At 39.8% G+C, this 17,032-nt stretch overlaps 1 protein-coding gene across 11 annotated transcripts in view; it reads right to left on the bottom strand.

Moving 5' to 3' along the window:
* LOC5573236 (rap guanine nucleotide exchange factor 4) overlaps positions 1-17,032 on the bottom strand; it is a 1,027,655-nt gene that overhangs the window by 248,569 nt on the left and 762,054 nt on the right. For all 11 annotated transcript variants that reach the window (XR_002499466.1, XM_021840357.1, XM_021840363.1 and 8 more), the window contains 3 exons: positions 10,205-10,291; positions 9,439-9,580; positions 9,022-9,208 (listed from right to left, as the gene is read on the bottom strand). Coding sequence is in view for 10 of the 11 variants with exons in the window: in XM_021840357.1 (XP_021696049.1) it covers positions 9,022-9,208; positions 9,439-9,580; positions 10,205-10,291 (416 nt within the window). In the remaining variant the exon portion in view is untranslated. The remainder of the gene's footprint in view (positions 1-9,021; positions 9,209-9,438; positions 9,581-10,204; positions 10,292-17,032) is intronic.

The raw sequence follows: 17,032 nt of genomic DNA, 5'->3' as shown, positions 1-17,032 counted from the left end.
GTTTTGAAATTTTGGTTTCCTCCCATACTGCAGTAAAATGCAAACTTGGTATCCCATTTATCCCACTATCATTAATCTCGGGATCCTTATTGTTGCATCAACATTGTTGGCCGGGATGAGCCAAGCTCCGGGAACTGGGTGGGAAGGATTGCACACTAGGGTGACCCACAATGTTCAAACTTAAGTTCTCACTTCAAACAAAAAAAAAAGAGAGTTAACGCAAAGGGGGCTAAACCAGCTTGAAGTTCGGTTTGAAGGCTTGTAACTAAAAATTTTTACAATAAGACTTTTCTCATGTACATATGGGACATTGGGACACCCTGTTTCACATCCCCTCCCGCTGTGTGAAAATAATGGGGGACTGTCTGCATAGTGGGGGACTGTGGTCCTGGTGATAACGCTTGACTTTCAAGAGAGAGGGACGGGAGCGTATTGGGTTTGCGGGTAGAATAATTGAAACATAAAGCTTTCTTCCCCTCGCATTCATGGTGGGTGGGTGGTTGCAGAAGATTTTCGAATTGCACGGAGGGTCTTCGGGAAAAGTAATAAAAATTTCCCGTCACTGACAGGAACAATGACCTCGCTGTGCTGGGGAGATTGGGGGAAGGATTCTTTCGCGATACACCCGGGCTGCAATATTTTGTCACAGTGAGATCAGCAGATGGTGGAGAATAATTGGGAAAGTTGCTGGGGAACATAGCAGAATAAGGGGTGGAAGGCGATAGATGCTTGTGGAAAATTGAAGTAGTTGTGAATTACTTCGCTTCGAGATCGAGATGTTCAAAACGAAATTTAGCTGGGAATGGGGTCCTAAAATGTATGATGTTGGATTTTGATTTTATTAAATAACACAGCAGACCGTGTTCTTGCTACTACTATGGAAAATTTCCTCGTTCAAATAATTACTGTATCATATGAACTTTTATTAAAAAAACGAGTCCAAATTTGAACCTTGACACATTCGCTTAGTCGACAAAAACACCACAGGGTTCAAACTTTTTAACACTGGGGTTAAAACTATCTGACATTTCGGAAGGGACACGGAAAATAAAATACATCCGAAATTTGAGTGTTAACCAAAGGGTGTGACAAAATCTGAAAAATAGTGAAAAAATGTATTTTGGGATTAAATGAAGAAAAAATTGAGTGAACATATGTTCCCGGTCTAAAGATAAGCGTTTGGTATTGAAATTGGGACAGGGCTTAAGGACCTTATTCATACTCTGATGCGTTTTTATATTATTGAGCTACCGTCGTTTGGGGTGAGATTTGGTCAAAACTGCCTTTGCCTGATAGAATTAGATAGATTTGGTATAAGAGTAATTTTTAACCAATCTTAACGTATGAGAATGCAGAGAAAAGAGATATAAGTCTGAAATTTCATGACCTTTCCAAACTTTTGAAAACGAATATATAACGTACCAAAAGCTATCTTCAGCGATCTCTAGAAGCTTAAAGTTACACATTATGGTACACAGCTTATTCAGAATTTCATACATTTGTATCAGGCGCGTGCACGTTCGAAACCGTGGCTAGGAGGAACGTTGGAAAATAATTTGTGCACAGTGAAGCAAAGAAAAATTTTAACCCTGGACTGGAAATTGAATGTTACTGGGCTCAAACGCAGAGGGGTGCAAGTGATATTCTAATTGGTTTTGAGTTGAGTTGAATTGAGGAAATTTTACTTTTTTTTCAAGTGTTCTAACGATATTTTCATTTGATTTTACGCTCAATAGAAAAAAACGTAATTCTTAGAAAACTGGTTTGTTTAAAGTAGATTTTCTCAAAATTAGGTTTTTGTTACTGACATCCCTTTGATTCTAATCCCCTCATTTTCATGCCTGTCGTTACCACAGACTAAGAGAGCTTTTCGTCCTTACAGGGCTGGTAGCGACTGAGTGCCCTAAAATAAAATATTAGAGACCTTTTGCCAAAAAGAGACCAAACAAGAACCAAGAAAACAGAACGAAACCTAATCGAAGCAAGGAGATAAGATTTTGATTAGCATCAGATCAGACATTTAGTTTAGAATACCTCGACAATTTATCTTGGATTTTCCCAAGAAGAACCACAGAAATTGAATTTCTCCAAAGAAATTTTCTGAATTCCTCCAAAAAATCATTGAGAAATTTTTCAACCAAATCCTAATTTCTCCTTGAGTTTACCCAGTGATTCATCCGTCGATTTTCAGGTCAAAACGTCTTCTTAAAATCAATAAATTTCTAGGGATTTCCTTCAAATTTGTTTTTCAGGTTTATATAAGATTTCAACTAGGAATTCCTCTAAAGATACACTCCGGTATAATAGTTTTGGTTCACCCTCTCAAAAACATACACAAGAGCTTCGTCCACATCTCTGTGATTACACGCTTATTCAAACTCTATTTTTACATGAACATTATTTTAATTTTGTTACCAAATTTTTACTTGAAGTTGTGACATATTTGAAAAAAAAAAACACAAGTAAAAACATGGATAATTTTCACAGCATTGGATGGACCAGAATTTAAAATCAACTTTTGATTTAGAATGGATCATTGAAGGTAGTTTTTGTCAGTGCTCACCGCATCAAAACAAAGGCGCCCTTGTATATGGGATTTAACATTGTGACAGCATTGCTGTTCTTTCAAACACACAAAGCTACGATGGCGCTTTCTATATTTTCCATAGTGGCCGTTTTGGTTATTTTAATGATCCACTGTAATCTCATATTCTTTGAGGAGCAACCTATTCTACCTATCTTCTTGGAATTCCATTGGGAATTTATTTAGATATTCCACCAGAAATTCGTTCATGAATTTTGCCAGGAATTGCTCCGCAAATTCAACAGAGAATCCTCCTTAAGGTGATTATAGAACGAAGCCACACTTCAAATTTTCAAGAGCACAAGACTTGAGAACCAAACAGCGTTCCGCGTTGAAAATCTATCCCATTGGTCACCACCAGCAAGCAAGCAATTTGATTGGTTTTCAACGCGAACTGTTGTCAGATACTCTCGTCTTGTGCATTTGAAAATTTAAAGTTTGGCTTCGTTTTATAATCACCTTAAATTACAGCAACTCCAACAAGGATTTGTCTTGAAATCATTCCTGTGATTCCTCTAAGATTTTTATTCGAAAATTATTTCTGGGACTCCTCGAGGATCCAGTATACCTCTGGAAATTAATCTATAGATTCCTACACAAATTTCTCCAGTAATAATTCCAGGAGTTCCTCCTTTAATCCATCCAAGGATTCTTAGGCTGACAGTCATGGACAGGATTCCCCTCAAGGTAATGGATTAATTTGGTAACTCTGTAAAATTTCTTCCAGAGATAACTCCTGTTATCCTTTACTATTTATTTAAGGATTCCTCCAGATAATTTGTCAGATTTTTTGTCAAGTTTTTTCTCGTATTGTTCTCTTTAATTTGTTCCTAGGAAAAAAAAATCCTACGAAAATTTCTGCAGGAACCGCAAGGACAGACATTTATTTACGGGTTCCTTCTTCAATTTTTCTAGAGGATTCTTCCTAAAATCCAGGAGAAATGCCAATAAGCATTCAACTTGAGATTGCTTCAAGAATTCCTCTATACATTACTTCAGGGATTCCGAAATACATTCCTCCACGAATATAAAAAGAGGAAGAATCCTTGAAGATATCTCTGAGGGTATTCCTGGAAAAATCCCAAAAGGTATTATTGGAAGAATCCTTGATGGTATTCTTGGAAGAATCCCTGAAGGTATTCCTGGAAGAATCTTTAAAGGTATTCATTGGGGAACCTTTGATGATATTCCTGGAGGAATCCCTGAAGGTATTCTTGGAGGAATCCTTGAAGGTGTTCCTAGAAGAATCTCAGAAAATTTTCTTAGAGAAATCCCTGAAGTTATTTCTGGAGGAATCTCTGAAGGTTTTCTTGGAGGTATCCTAGGAGTACCTAGAAATTCCTGAAGGTATTTTTTTGAGAAATTCCTGAAGGTTTTCTTGGAGGTATCCTAGAGGGTACTCCTTTAGAAATTCCTGAAGGTATTTCTTGAGGAATTCCTGAAGATATTCCTAGAGAAATCCCTGAAGGTATTCTTGGAGATATTCCTGATATTCGTGAATCTCTGAAGATATTCCTGAAGGAATCCCTGAAGATATTCCTGAAGTAATCTCTGACGGTATATTTGAAGGAATCTCTGACGGTATACCTGAAGGAATCCCTGAAGGAATTCCTGGAAAAATCCCTGAAGGAATTCCTGGAAGAATCCCTGAAGGAATTCCTAGAGTAATCCCTGAAGAAATTCCAGGAAGAATCCCTGAAGGAATTCCAGGAGAAATCCCTGGAGGAATTTCTGGAGGAATCCCTGAAGGAATTCCTAGAGAAATCCTTGAAGGAATTCCTGGAGGAATCCATGAAGAAATTCCTGGAGGAACCCCTGAAGGAATCCCTGGAGGAATCCTTGAAAGTATACCTAGAATAATCCCCAAAAGTATACCTTGAGGAATCACTGAAGGTATTTCTGGAGGAATCCCTGAAGGTATTCCTGGTGGAATCACTGAAGGTATTTTTGGAGGTATCCCGGAAGGTATTCCTGGAGGAATCCCTGAAGGAATTCCAGGAAGAATCCCTGAAGGAATTACTGGAGGAATTCCTGAAGGTATTCCTGGTGGAATCCCTGAAGGTTTTTCTGGTGGAATCCCTGAAGGTATTTTTGGTGGAATCCCTGAAAGTATTGGTAGAAGAATCCCTGAAAGCATTCCTGGAGGAACCCCTGAAGGTATTTCTGGAAGAATTCCTGAAGGTTTTCCTGGAGGAATCCCTGAATGTATTTTTGGAGGTAACTCGGAAGGTAATCCTGGAGGAATCCCAGAAGGAATTCCTGGAGGAATCCCTGAAGGCATTCCTGGAGGAATCCCTGAAAGTATTCCTAGAAGAATTCCTAAAAGTATTCTTGAAGGAATCACTGAAGGTATTCTTGAAGGAATTCCTGAAGGTATTCCTAGAGGAATCCCTGTAGATTTTCCTGGAGGAATTCCTGAAGATAATCCTGGAGGAATCCCTGGAGGTATTCCTGGAAGAATCCCTGATGGAATTCCTGACGGAATCTTTGATGGAATTCCTGGAGGAATCCCTGAAGGAATGACTGGAGGAATCCCTGAAGGAATTACTGGAGCAATCACTGAAGGAATTCCTGGAGGAATCCCTAAAGGTATTCCTGGAGGAATCCTTGAAAGTATTCCTGGTGGAATCCCTGAAAGTATTCCTAGAAAAATCCCTATAAGTATATGTACCTGGAGGAATCACTGAAGGTATTTCTGGAGGAATTCCTGAAAGTTTTCCTGGAGGAATCACTGAAGGTAGTTTTTGAGGTATCCCGGAAGGTATTCCTGGAGGAATCCCTGAAGAAATTCCTGGAGGAATCCCTGAAGGAATTCCAGGAGGAATCCCTGAAGGAATTACTGAAGGAATCCCTGAAGGAATTCCTAGAGGAATCCCTGAAGAAATTACTGGAGGAATCCCTGAAGGTATTCCTGGTGGAATCCCTGAAGGTTTTTCTGGTGGAATCCCTGCAGATATTTTTGAAGGTATCCCGGAAGGTATTCCTGGAGGAATCCCAGAAGGAATTCCTGGAAGAATCCCTGAAGGAACTCCTGGAGGAATCCATGAAGAAATTACTGGAGGAATCCCCGAAGGAATTCCTGGAGGAATCCCTGAAGGAATTCCTGGAGGAATCCCTGAAGGAATTCCTGGAGGAATCCCTGAAGGAATTCCTGGAGGAATCCCTGAAGGAACTCCTGGAGGAATCCCTGAAGGTATTCCTGGAGGAATTCCTGAAGGTATTCCTGGTAGAATCCCTAAAGGTTTTTCTGGTGGAATCCCTGAAGGTATTTCTGGTGGAATCCCTGAAAGTATTGGAAGAAGAATCCCTGAAAGCATTCCTGGAGGAACCCCTGAAGGTATTTCTGGAAGAATTCCTGAAGGTTTTCCTGGAGGAATCCCTGAATGTATTTTTGGAGGTAACTCGGAAGGTAATCCTGGAGGAATCCCTGAAGGCATTCCTGGAGGAATCCCTGAAAGTATTCCTAGAAGAATTCCTATAAGTATTCCTGGAGGAATCACTGAATTTTTTTTTTTTTTTTTTTTTTTTTTTTTTTTTTTTTTTCTATCTTTATTAACGAGATTTTTAGCCTTGGGCTAGTTCATCTCGGAGGAATCACTGAAGGTATTCTTGAAGGAATTCCTGAAAGTATTCCTAGAGGAATCCCTGAAGGTTTTTCTGGTGGAATCCCTGCAGGTATTTTTGGAGGTATCCCGGAAGATATTCCTGGAGGAATCCCTGAAGAAATTCTTGGAAGAATCCCTGAAGGAATTACTGGAGGAATCCCTGAAGAAATTACTGGAGGAATCCCCGAAGGAATTCCTGGAGGAATCCCTGAAGGAATTCCTGAAGGAATCCCTAAAGGAATTCCTGGAGGAATCCCTGAAGGAATTCCTGGAAGAATTCCTGAAGGTATTCCTGGTGGAATCCCTGAATGAATTCCTGGAGGAATTCCTGAAGGTATTCCTGGTGGAATCCCTGAAGGTTTTTCTGGTGGAATCCCTGAAAGTATTGGTAGAAGAATCCCTGAAAGCATTCCTGGAGGAACCCCTGAAGGTTTTTCTGGAAGAATTCCTGAAGGTTTTCCTGGAGGAATCCCTGAATGTATTTTTGGAGGTAACTCGGAAGGTAATCCTGGAGGAATCCCAGAAGGAATCCCTGGAGGACTCCCTGAAGGAACTTCTGGAGGAATCCCTGAAAGTATTCCAAGAAAAATTCCTAAAAGTATTTCTGGAGGAATCACTGAAGGTATTCTTGAAGGAATTCCTGAAGGTATTCCTAGAGGAATCCCTGTAGATTTTCCTGGAGAAATTCCTGAAGATATTCCTGGAGGAATCCCTGAAGGTATTCTTGGAAGAATACCTGATGGAATTCCTGACGGAATCTTTGATGGAATTCCTGGAGGAATCCCTGAAGGAATGACTGGAGGAATCCCTGAAGGAATTACTGGAGGAATCACTGAAGGAATTCCTGGAGGAATCCCTAAAGGTATTCCTGGAGGAATCCTTGAAAGTATTCCTGGTGGAATCCCTGAAGGTATTCCTGGTGGAATCCCTGAAAGTATTCCTAGAAAAATCCCTAAATGTATATGTACCTGGAGGAATCACTGAAGGTATTTCTGAAGGAATTCCTGAAAGTTTTCCTGGGGGAATCACTAAAGTTATTTTTGAAGAGATCCCGGAAGGTAGTCCTGGAGGAATCCCTGAAGGAATTCCTGGAGGAATCCCTGAAGGAATTCCAGGAGGAATCCCTGAAGGAATTACTTAGAGGAATCCCTGAAGAAATTACTGGAGGAATCCCTGAAGGTATTCGTAAAGTAATCCTTGAAGGTTTTCCTGGAGGCATACTTGAAGGTATTTCTAGAGGAAACTTTGAAGGTATTCCTGGAGGAATCGTTGAAGGTATCCCTGAAGGAATCTCTGAAGGTATTGCTAGAGGAATCCCTTAAGGTATTTATCGAAGAATCCTTGAAGGTATTCCTTGAGGAATCTCTCAAAGTACTCCTAGAGGAATCCCTGAAGGTTTCTTGGAGAGATCCCTGAAGATGATTCTGGTGGAATCCCTGGAGGTGTTAATGGAGGAATTCATGAAGGTATACCTGGAGGAATTCTTATATACAGAAAAAAGTTTTAAATAATAACAAAAGCGTAATTTGACCAATCGTGGAATGTTGTGACGCGTAGTCTTGATTTTAATGTAAATTTGTGCTATGTATAATGCACATGCATGATCCTGTATAAAGAAATTAAAATTACAATCGCCGCATTACAACTCAAGCCCAAAAAGCACAAATTTACACGATAAGCACTGGCTGAGGTTGACGCAGCTTCGGCAGTCTATGCTGAAATCAACAATCGTCGCCATATTGACTGGCAGAAGATTTTATAACTTGTGTTAATTAGTATGAAAAAAATGGAATTCTTGGAGGAATCCTTGTTGATTTTCCTGGAGGAATCCCTGAAAGTATTCCTGAAGAAATCCCTGAAGGTATTCCTGAAGAAATCCCTGAAGGTATTCCTGAAGGTTTTTGTGGAGGAATCGCTGAAGGTTTTCCTGAGGGAATCCCTGAAGGTATTTCTGTAGGAATTCCTGAAAGTATTCCTGGAGGAAACCGTGAAGTTATTCCTGGAGAAATCCTTGAAGATATTCCTGGAGGAATAACTGAAGGTAGTTCCGGGAGGTATTCTTGAAAGAATCTCTGAAGGTATTCTTAGAGGAATCTTTGAGTGTATTCCTGGAGGAATCCTCGAAGGTTATTCTGGAGGAACCCTTGAAGGTGTTCCTGGAGGAATCCCTGGAGGTATTTCTTGGTGAATCAAATAGTGCTTTGGCCCCCATAAAATATTCAGAAAACTGAGACATCTCAATTTATTTTTTATTCTAGAGCTACAGTCAGGTCTCCTATAAGACTTTGCTACCCACTTTCTTTTCACCGCAATTTCTCAGTCGGTTTTTTTAGTGTAAAGATGTTTTTTGGTTTGTGGCTGTGGAATAATATGAGCCTATGGGCCTTAACCTAAATTCAACAAACGACAGCTGAGAAATTGCAATGGGCGTAAAGCGGGTGACAGCGTCTTATAGGAGACCAGACTGTATTTCAATCCCACATTCACTCCATCGCCCAACTTGATGAACATGATCAATTCGAGTTACTTTGAAGAGAAACATCGTCACGTTGGCCGCATCGTCAACGATAGAGTTACATCCAACTGGAAATGGGTGGAATGAGTCGTAAGTTTTAATGAGTTGTAAGACGACTTAATTTCTGCGAAATTTCGCTCCGTAGCAACAGCTGATAGAGAGTGCCATCGCTCAACCGACCAACCAACCAAGCCATTCCTCAGAGGGGTGATTTTATGTCCTTTAAATTTTTAATGACTTCAATATTCTTCGTAATTAAACTTTCGAAATGGTGCCATTTCATTGCTCTAGGGGAGGAGGGAAGGCATTGTACTTACGGTTTCCGAAGAATCATTCTCAGCGTGGCGTCCGGACCTCGGTGCAGAAGTCCAGGCAGCGCTTCCCGTATGTGGTCGTTTGCTTGGCTGACATCGTCGGAAGATGGCGCTCCACCGGCCGTTCCATCCTCGTCCACCTTGAACCGATACAGAAAGCATTTGTCCTTGAAGGGTTGCTCTTTTGCCACTGGGGGAAGGAGAAAGATGAAACAGATTATGCTTATGAATACGTCGTTTGAAATTTAACGTGACTGCTGGCTCCATCTTTGGCCCGCGCGATTCCATTGCATATTTTACGGCGAATAAAAACGCACTCTGGTGGTAGGGAGCTCGCTTATGAATATTCAAGAGAATCGCAGCGGAAAAAAGAAGAGAAAACGAGCGGAGACTATAGACTACAGCAATAATATAAATTACCATGACTTAGGACGCCTTCCTCTACCAGGGCTTGCCACATGCCGGCCGCCTGTGTTCGGGTGTGCACGATGGGGGACAGATTCAGCAGCCAGTCGACCAGTTCCGTACCGGGGGCGCACTTGCGAATAAACTTGCCGCCCACCTGTGGGGGAGACAGAAGGGCGAGGGTGAATTGTGAATTCAAAATTAAATTTTGATGTAGTACCTTTTTATTAGAGTATATTATTTTTGTTTTCAATAACATGGCAAATTATGTCTTTTTGAAACACGAGGGAAAGGCGATATTTATTTTGAACAGGCTCAAGAATACGAAAAAAAAAGAACTGCTCGACGCTTTATCTGTTGAGTTGAATGTAGTAGGCAATAGGCTTTTCCATCTCTAGTTGGTGAACGAGATATGCTCTTTCATCGTTAAGCTGTAAATTGTAGAATACTTGCGTGAGTAACTACTTTTCAGGAAATTTAGTATCTATAATGCACAGGCTGCATTTCATCCGCAATGAATCTGAACTTTCAGTAGTAACTTCTTTGTGGAATAAATCAGATGAGTAGACATTTTGAAAGATCATATCAATCGTAATCGTGGTAATAAAACATTCTTTGCGCCTTAAAAAAAAAATATTTTTTTCCTATTGCAAATCCATTTCTTTAAAGCATCTTCCGCTATCAAATCCCACAATAAATTCGGATTCTGATACCGCTGGGTTCCATCGTTCTTCTAAAGGACACGAAATACCTTTCCAAACGTTATCCTGCGTAAACTCACCTTTCGATCCTTGAGGCAGCTGGTGTTGTCCGATACGAGGAGCGTCCGCAAGGCCCAACCCATCCGGGACATGGCAGGACTGGGAGCCTGTCGAATGGAACCAAAGAGAAAAAAAAACAAAACAAATAAAAGCATTAGCATATTTGAGCCCCATTTATGCACAGCGGTCGACGGTGAGAGGTCGCAGGAGTTAGATGTGTTCCTCTAACCTCACAGTGGCCTCTTTCCCGACTTGTGACTATGTATATGGAGAGATAAAAGTTGAGAGTGTGAGTCTAGGTCCCATGTCGAGCATTATAATAATAATGTTTGTTTAGCATTCTCTTTTTGTCCGTTTTATCCGATTCTTATGCGGGCGAATAAGGTGTCGTTGTGGATACTAGTATGACCAAAGCATCTACGGATGATGGAGCGCGGTTTTTCATTGTGAAACTAGAGAAGAAACGACCATCCGGGATAAACGTTGGGAAAATGACTTGACCTCCAGGGAAGTTGGTCGATTTGCATATAGGTTAACCCTTTCAGGACGGATGGGTCATAGTGACCTAGATTCTGTATTCGGAAGCATGAAATCAAAGACAGAAGATACACTCCCGTGCAAAAGTTTGAGTTCACCCCCTCATAAAAACATACAAAAGTGTTGTGTCCAATTGAAACTCTCTTAACCGCATTCGAAAGGCAAAGAGTTATTCTTAATTCGTATGTATTTTTCCAAAAACATTTTTTGAATTTTGTATACTAAATTTTTACTTAAAGTTGTTACATATGTCAAAAACACACTGAAAAATCATATCTAATTTCCTCAGCATTGGAAAGACCAAAATTTAAAAACAAGGTGTCATTAGAATCGTAATCATATATTCTTTGAAGAGCACTCATGAAATTTTTGCGGAAAAATCTGAAATGTGATCAAAATCAATGAAACAGTTAGTCAAGTCATCGTACAAAAGTTTGGGTTTACCCCTCAGTATGGTGTATCGTGCAAAAGTTCCCCTACCGTTCATGGGAGTACCGTAAAAATTCGTAAAGGAGTCAAAATGAATTTGAAATATTACACAAAACAGCATAAATGAACTCACATTACCTTCCCGGTTCATGATTTTAAGGTGAAGACGAATCGAAACCAAATCTTAAATTTTCAAGAGCACAAATTTGGAAAACCGAACACCCGTTTGAATAGAAAACACTAGCTAGTGATCAATCGATTAAGTTTTCAGCTCAAACGGATGTTTGGTTTTCCAGATTTGTGCTCTTGAAAATTTGAGGTTTGGCTTCGTTTCATCTTCATTTTAAGGAAAAAGAACTAAAATTTACAAGTCTGTATCCTCGAGCATCTGTATTTTAAATCAGTATTACTGAAACTTGGAATAGCCATGAGAAAAACACCAAAATTTTAAGAAAATACCAATCTGTTTGCAACTACAAAGCTGAATTATCACATCTCAGCTTGAATTATCACATTCTTCTTCTTTTTGGCATTAATGTTCTCACTGGAACAGAGCCTGCTTCTCAGCTTAGTGTTCTTATGAGCACTTCCACAGTTATTAACTGAGCGCTTTCTTTGCCAAAGTTATCATTTTTGCATTCGTATGTCGTGTGGCAGATACGATGATACTCTATGCCCATGGAAACCAAGGAAATTTCCATTACGGAAATATCCTGGACCGACTGGGAATCGAACCCAGATATCTTCAGCATGGCTTTGCTTTGTAGTCGCGACTCTAACCACACGGCTAAGGAAGGCCCCCTTGAATTATCACATCTCAGCTTGAAGGGATGAAACGAAATGTATATATGAACTCACGAAAAAGCGTTTTTTTGCGAGAAAACTCATAGATCAAACGATTTCATCCATCGTATAGTGGGGCTGTGATGTAATTCATATAAATAAACGGGTTATTACGTAAATTGTTTAGGTTCAATAGATCTACATACTTGGACAAGTATTTGTTTCATGGAACATCTTTCAAGTCTTGGTTGCGTTGAATGAGATTGAATGGTTAAAACTCAAATACAGTTTGGAGAGCCTAGAATATCTCAGATACCTTCATGGAGTGTAGGTCATATTATAGACATGATGGTGTTGCATGGGATTGTACTTGAACAAAATGTAAACCTTTCAAGACCTAGTTGATCTAGTATTCAAGTAGATTAAATAATTTGAAGTATAATTTGAAAATAATTCAAAACTCCTACAATATTTTGCTTACCTTAAGTATTTTTGGAATGTCGTGTATGATGTTTTCATGATTCAATGGAGCTGCTTAAGAAATTGGTCATACTCTCTGTTGTGAAGCCTATTAGCATTGCAGAATCCATCAACTATATACTGTGGTAATTTAGCAATAGTAGTAGTGTATAGAAGTAGTCATGATCTTGAACGTAGATTATTCCCGCACACTTACCCGTTCAATAGATTGTGAAATAATGCTATTTGTTCTGCACCCTATAAAAGACCATGCGTCTCCATGATCGGTCTCTTTTACCGACCGTGTAGTTAGTATCACGATAGCCGTAGTAATAAATGAGTGATTAGTTATTATTAGTTATTCACTGATTAGTGAAAGTCCGGTGTTGAATTTCTGCACGACATTACACTCTCTTAGAAGGAAAGTTGTCTACCCATATATTTAACGTATACTCTATCACTAATACTCCAGAACAGTTTGTATGATCTTAATAAAACACCTCGAAAAAGCTTTTTCAATACATATTGCATTTCCTGTAACATTTATGAATAGGTACATAGGGTAAATTGGTAGAATGCGCCCCAATAGGGCAATACACCCCTCTTCATTTTCAAGGGATTGAGGCGTCTTTAACACGTAAATATGATTACATATCTTGAATATCCGCGAAAAAATGATGTTGCGCATATAAGATCTTTGGGAAGCATAAACAACCAATAGAAATACCAGCTAGCCGTAGCGGTAAACGCGCAGCTAATCAGCAAGACCAAGCTGAGGGTCGTGGGTTCGAATCCCACCGGTCGAGGATCTTTTCGGGTTGGAAATTTTCTCGACTTCCCAGGGCATAAAGTATCATCGTACCTGCCACACGATATACGCATGCAAAAATGGTCATTGGCACAGTAAGCTCTCAGTTAATAACTGTGGAAGTGCTCTTAAGAACACTAAGCTGAGAAGCAGGCTCTGTTCCAGTGGGGACGTAATGCCAGAAAGAAGAAGAAGAAGAAATAACAAAAATATCTAAAATAGCTTTTTGGCGTAAAATTTTAGGTCCGATCGGCAATCCTCGTTGTAAATGAAGCCCATCCTTTACTATTACACTTATTACAAATACTTTCACCGGAAGACAACTGCTAATGGACCCTATTAAGCATAGCAAGTGGTGGAATTCTCCTTGGAAACATTTCTACAGCGCTGCGGAACTTTTTTCTACGGGAGGGGCTATGACCACCTCAAATCTGTACAAAATCTGTGTGTAGAAGAAAGTCGTCCTTAAAGGGGTCAATGACATTTTGCTTTAGTGAAGAATCGATTCATCTTCCCCAGAGAAAAAAGCTTTAACTTATTCATGTCTACAGTATCTTGTCTTCGAAAACGAATATCTACGATTATTTGTTGATATGAATCAGTTCTTATGTGTGAGTGCAGTTCTATGCACATCCTGGTGGATCAGATTTTGATCAGAAGAGACGCAAAATTTATTCCTTCAAGGATGATTACTGGATAAACTAAACAAAGCCCCTACGGAAAATTGTTATCAGTCCGAAACATATTTGTGTAAGCTGTTGTAAACGCCAGATTACGAAGACCATAACATAAATCCCAATAGAAGTATAATCTGTCTGAAGCTGTCAATTAGAGCAAACCGCATCATTTTCTTAGCAATCACTGTGCTCTATGTGGACAGGATTTAGGAGCACAAATCCAACTAACTGACAAAGTGTTCCCTCCCTAATCGCAGGAACCCAACCAAACCGGTAGTCTCATTGATGTTTTCATTCATCGTTTGACTGTTCTACCCCTGATAATAAATCTTCGAGCTGTTTAGTAGAATACCTATAAGTAGATGAAAAAACCGAATTTAGTACTATACCATTTAATTCCACTAGAGTTTGTATCCTTTGACAGATACGCGTATTTCGACCTCAACTGTAAGGCCGTCTTCAGTGTCGTGTACTAGACTCGACTTTTTCATCTACTTGTTCTACCCCTACCCTCCACCTCAACCTTTGCAATCTTGTGGTTTCTTCTGTAGCAAATAAGCACAAAGAAAACGCAAAACTGTGATAAGCTTATAAATGAACTCATTAATATTAATAATTAGTCTTTAATTGGCACCGGGACTACAACTCGAAGGAGAAAGTTTCAAGATCAGGATACCGGTGAGAAGCGTTTTCAGGACGCCAGTGAGAAGCGTTTTATTATTCATAGAAGTTGTGGGTCCGAAATTGCACCTGTTCCCCCACCCCATGGGGGTGTACTTAATTATGACAGCCTGAAATAGTTATGCTTATTGGTCGCCGCCGCCCACCAATTAGCCACCGTGTGCAATGTGCAAAAGTTCAATTTGTTTTAATTACGCTACGGATGCAGAACTATGCGATAAATTATAGCGACTGGACAGTGCGCATCGTACCTTCGTGCTGTGCGTACACGAATTCTCTCTGCTCTTGGAAGTTTTCTTAAAAACTACCTAAAGCAATAAAACAGTACTTTTCAGTGCTACACAAACAGTACTTTTCAGTGCTAAAATTAAAAACGGTACTTTTCAGTGCTACTTAAACAGTACTTTTCAGTACTATTTTTTCTACTATTGATCCCTTTACGATCCTTGTTTGGACCCGTGCCTTCGATTTTTCGTTGGACCCGTTGGCGAAAGCTAGCGGTGGTAATCCTTCTTGGACACCGTCTAGGGAAAAAACCTCTCGAAGGTCACGTCTTTCTCGTTTATTAACTAAACATGGTATCAACAACTAACAAAAGGAAGGGTGAATCTCTGAATTCACTACTTCCTTCCAAAAAAGTGGGTTTTAAAACTGTCACTACACGTGGCAAGAATGGAAGAAAGGACGCTTCCCCGGAATGCGAAGTTTCTTCCAAGGGTGAAATGAATAATTGTATTGAAATGAGCAATCAGTTCGATGCTCTAGACAAATTTTCCGAACACCAAATCGAAGCAGCCTCTAGCCCAGGCTCTTTGATTCAAGTGAGGAAGCAAAGAGTGCCGCCTATCGTGGTCAGTTGTTCCGAATTTGGGGGATTTAGGCAGGAGATCTTGAACTCCATTAGGGGAATCAAGGTTTCCTTCCAAATCGCAAAGAAAGGAGACTGTCGCGTTTTGCCGGAAACTCTTAAAGATCGCGAACTTCTTCTCAGATATCTTGAAGAGAAGAAGCACAAATTTTTTACTTATGACGACAAAACTGAACGTTTGTTCAAAGTCGTCTTGAAAGGTCTCTCAAGTGACTATAAGTCACCTGAAGAGATCAAAAATGGAATAAATGATTTACTTGGATTTTCACCAGTCCAAGTAATCATTATGAAAAAGAGAACCCAATCTGGCATTGTTCGGAAAGGGCTTTCTCAAGAATATTATTTAGTTCACTTTAACAAAAAAGAACTAAATAATATTAAAGCTTTAGAAAAAGCTAAACTTATGTTCGATGTCCGTGTGACGTGGGAACATTTCCAGAAACCTGGAGGAAATTACCAGAACCCCACTCAGTGCCGTCGGTGCCAAAAGTGGGGTCATGGTACAAAAAATTGTCGCATGGATGCTAAATGCATGATTTGCGGAGGTTCTTCTCACGCTAAGGACGACTGTCCTGTGAAAGAAGATACCAGAAAATTTCAATGCGCCAATTGCAAGGGCCCTCACAAAGCTAACTTTTGGGAATGCATTTCACGCAAAAGAGTCGTTGAGGCTCGTGCCAGGCAGATGAAGGATAATATCCGTTACGATAACGGTCGTTTCCGGAATTTGCCTGGTAGAGTATCGAACAATGCTCATTTTTCAGTTAACGATCGCTTGATTAGGAATCATACCCACCAGGAAGATCATATTCATGCTCATTCACAAACAAATTTTAATCCGTCGGGTAGCCGTTCGAATCTTTCAATTTCGAATGTATCTACCCACGGTAAATCCTTTGCCGATATCGTAGCAGGTAATTTGAACTCTTCCCCTGTTCGTTCCATGAGTACCCATTCTACTTGTTTCAAATCAAATGGAAAAAACCCTACCGCCACAGGTAACTCCTACCCCGCTTCTTCGTCTACCGAAAATTCCAATGGGAAATCATCAGATGATATGTCTGCCTCTGATTTTAATTTTCTAACTGAACAATTGAATCTAATGATTGATGCAATGTTCAAAGCCACCACTATGACTGAAGCAGTCCAAGTAGGTGTAAAATTTACAAATAAAATTGTTATTGGATTACGTTTTTCTAATGGATCCAAATAATAATTTAAATATTTTAAATTGGAATGCTCGTTCTCTGAATGGTAAAGAGGACGAGCTGTTTAATTTTCTTACAGCTAATAAAGTGCATATAGCAGTTATTACCGAAACTCATTTAAAACCTGGATCCAAATTTAAAAAAGATCCTAACTTTTTTGTTTATCGTAATGATCGACTTGATGGGGCATGTGGGGGAGTTGCAATCATCATTCATAGGCGTATAAAACATCAACTGTTTTCGTCATTTGAAACTAAAGTTTTTGTAACTTTAGGTGTTTCTGTTGAAACACAGTTTGGTAAATATACTTTCATAGCTGCCTATTTGCCTTTTCAATGCTCTGGACAGCAAGTTAATTGGCTTCAAACTGACTTGCGAAAATTGACTCGCAATAAGTC

This window comes from Aedes aegypti, chromosome 2, assembly GCF_002204515.2.
Source record: "Aedes aegypti strain LVP_AGWG chromosome 2, AaegL5.0 Primary Assembly, whole genome shotgun sequence".
NCBI lineage: Eukaryota > Metazoa > Arthropoda > Insecta > Diptera > Culicidae > Aedes > Aedes aegypti.
The sequence above is the reverse complement of the archived record's forward strand: the minus strand, read 5'-3'. Positions and strand labels throughout refer to the sequence as shown.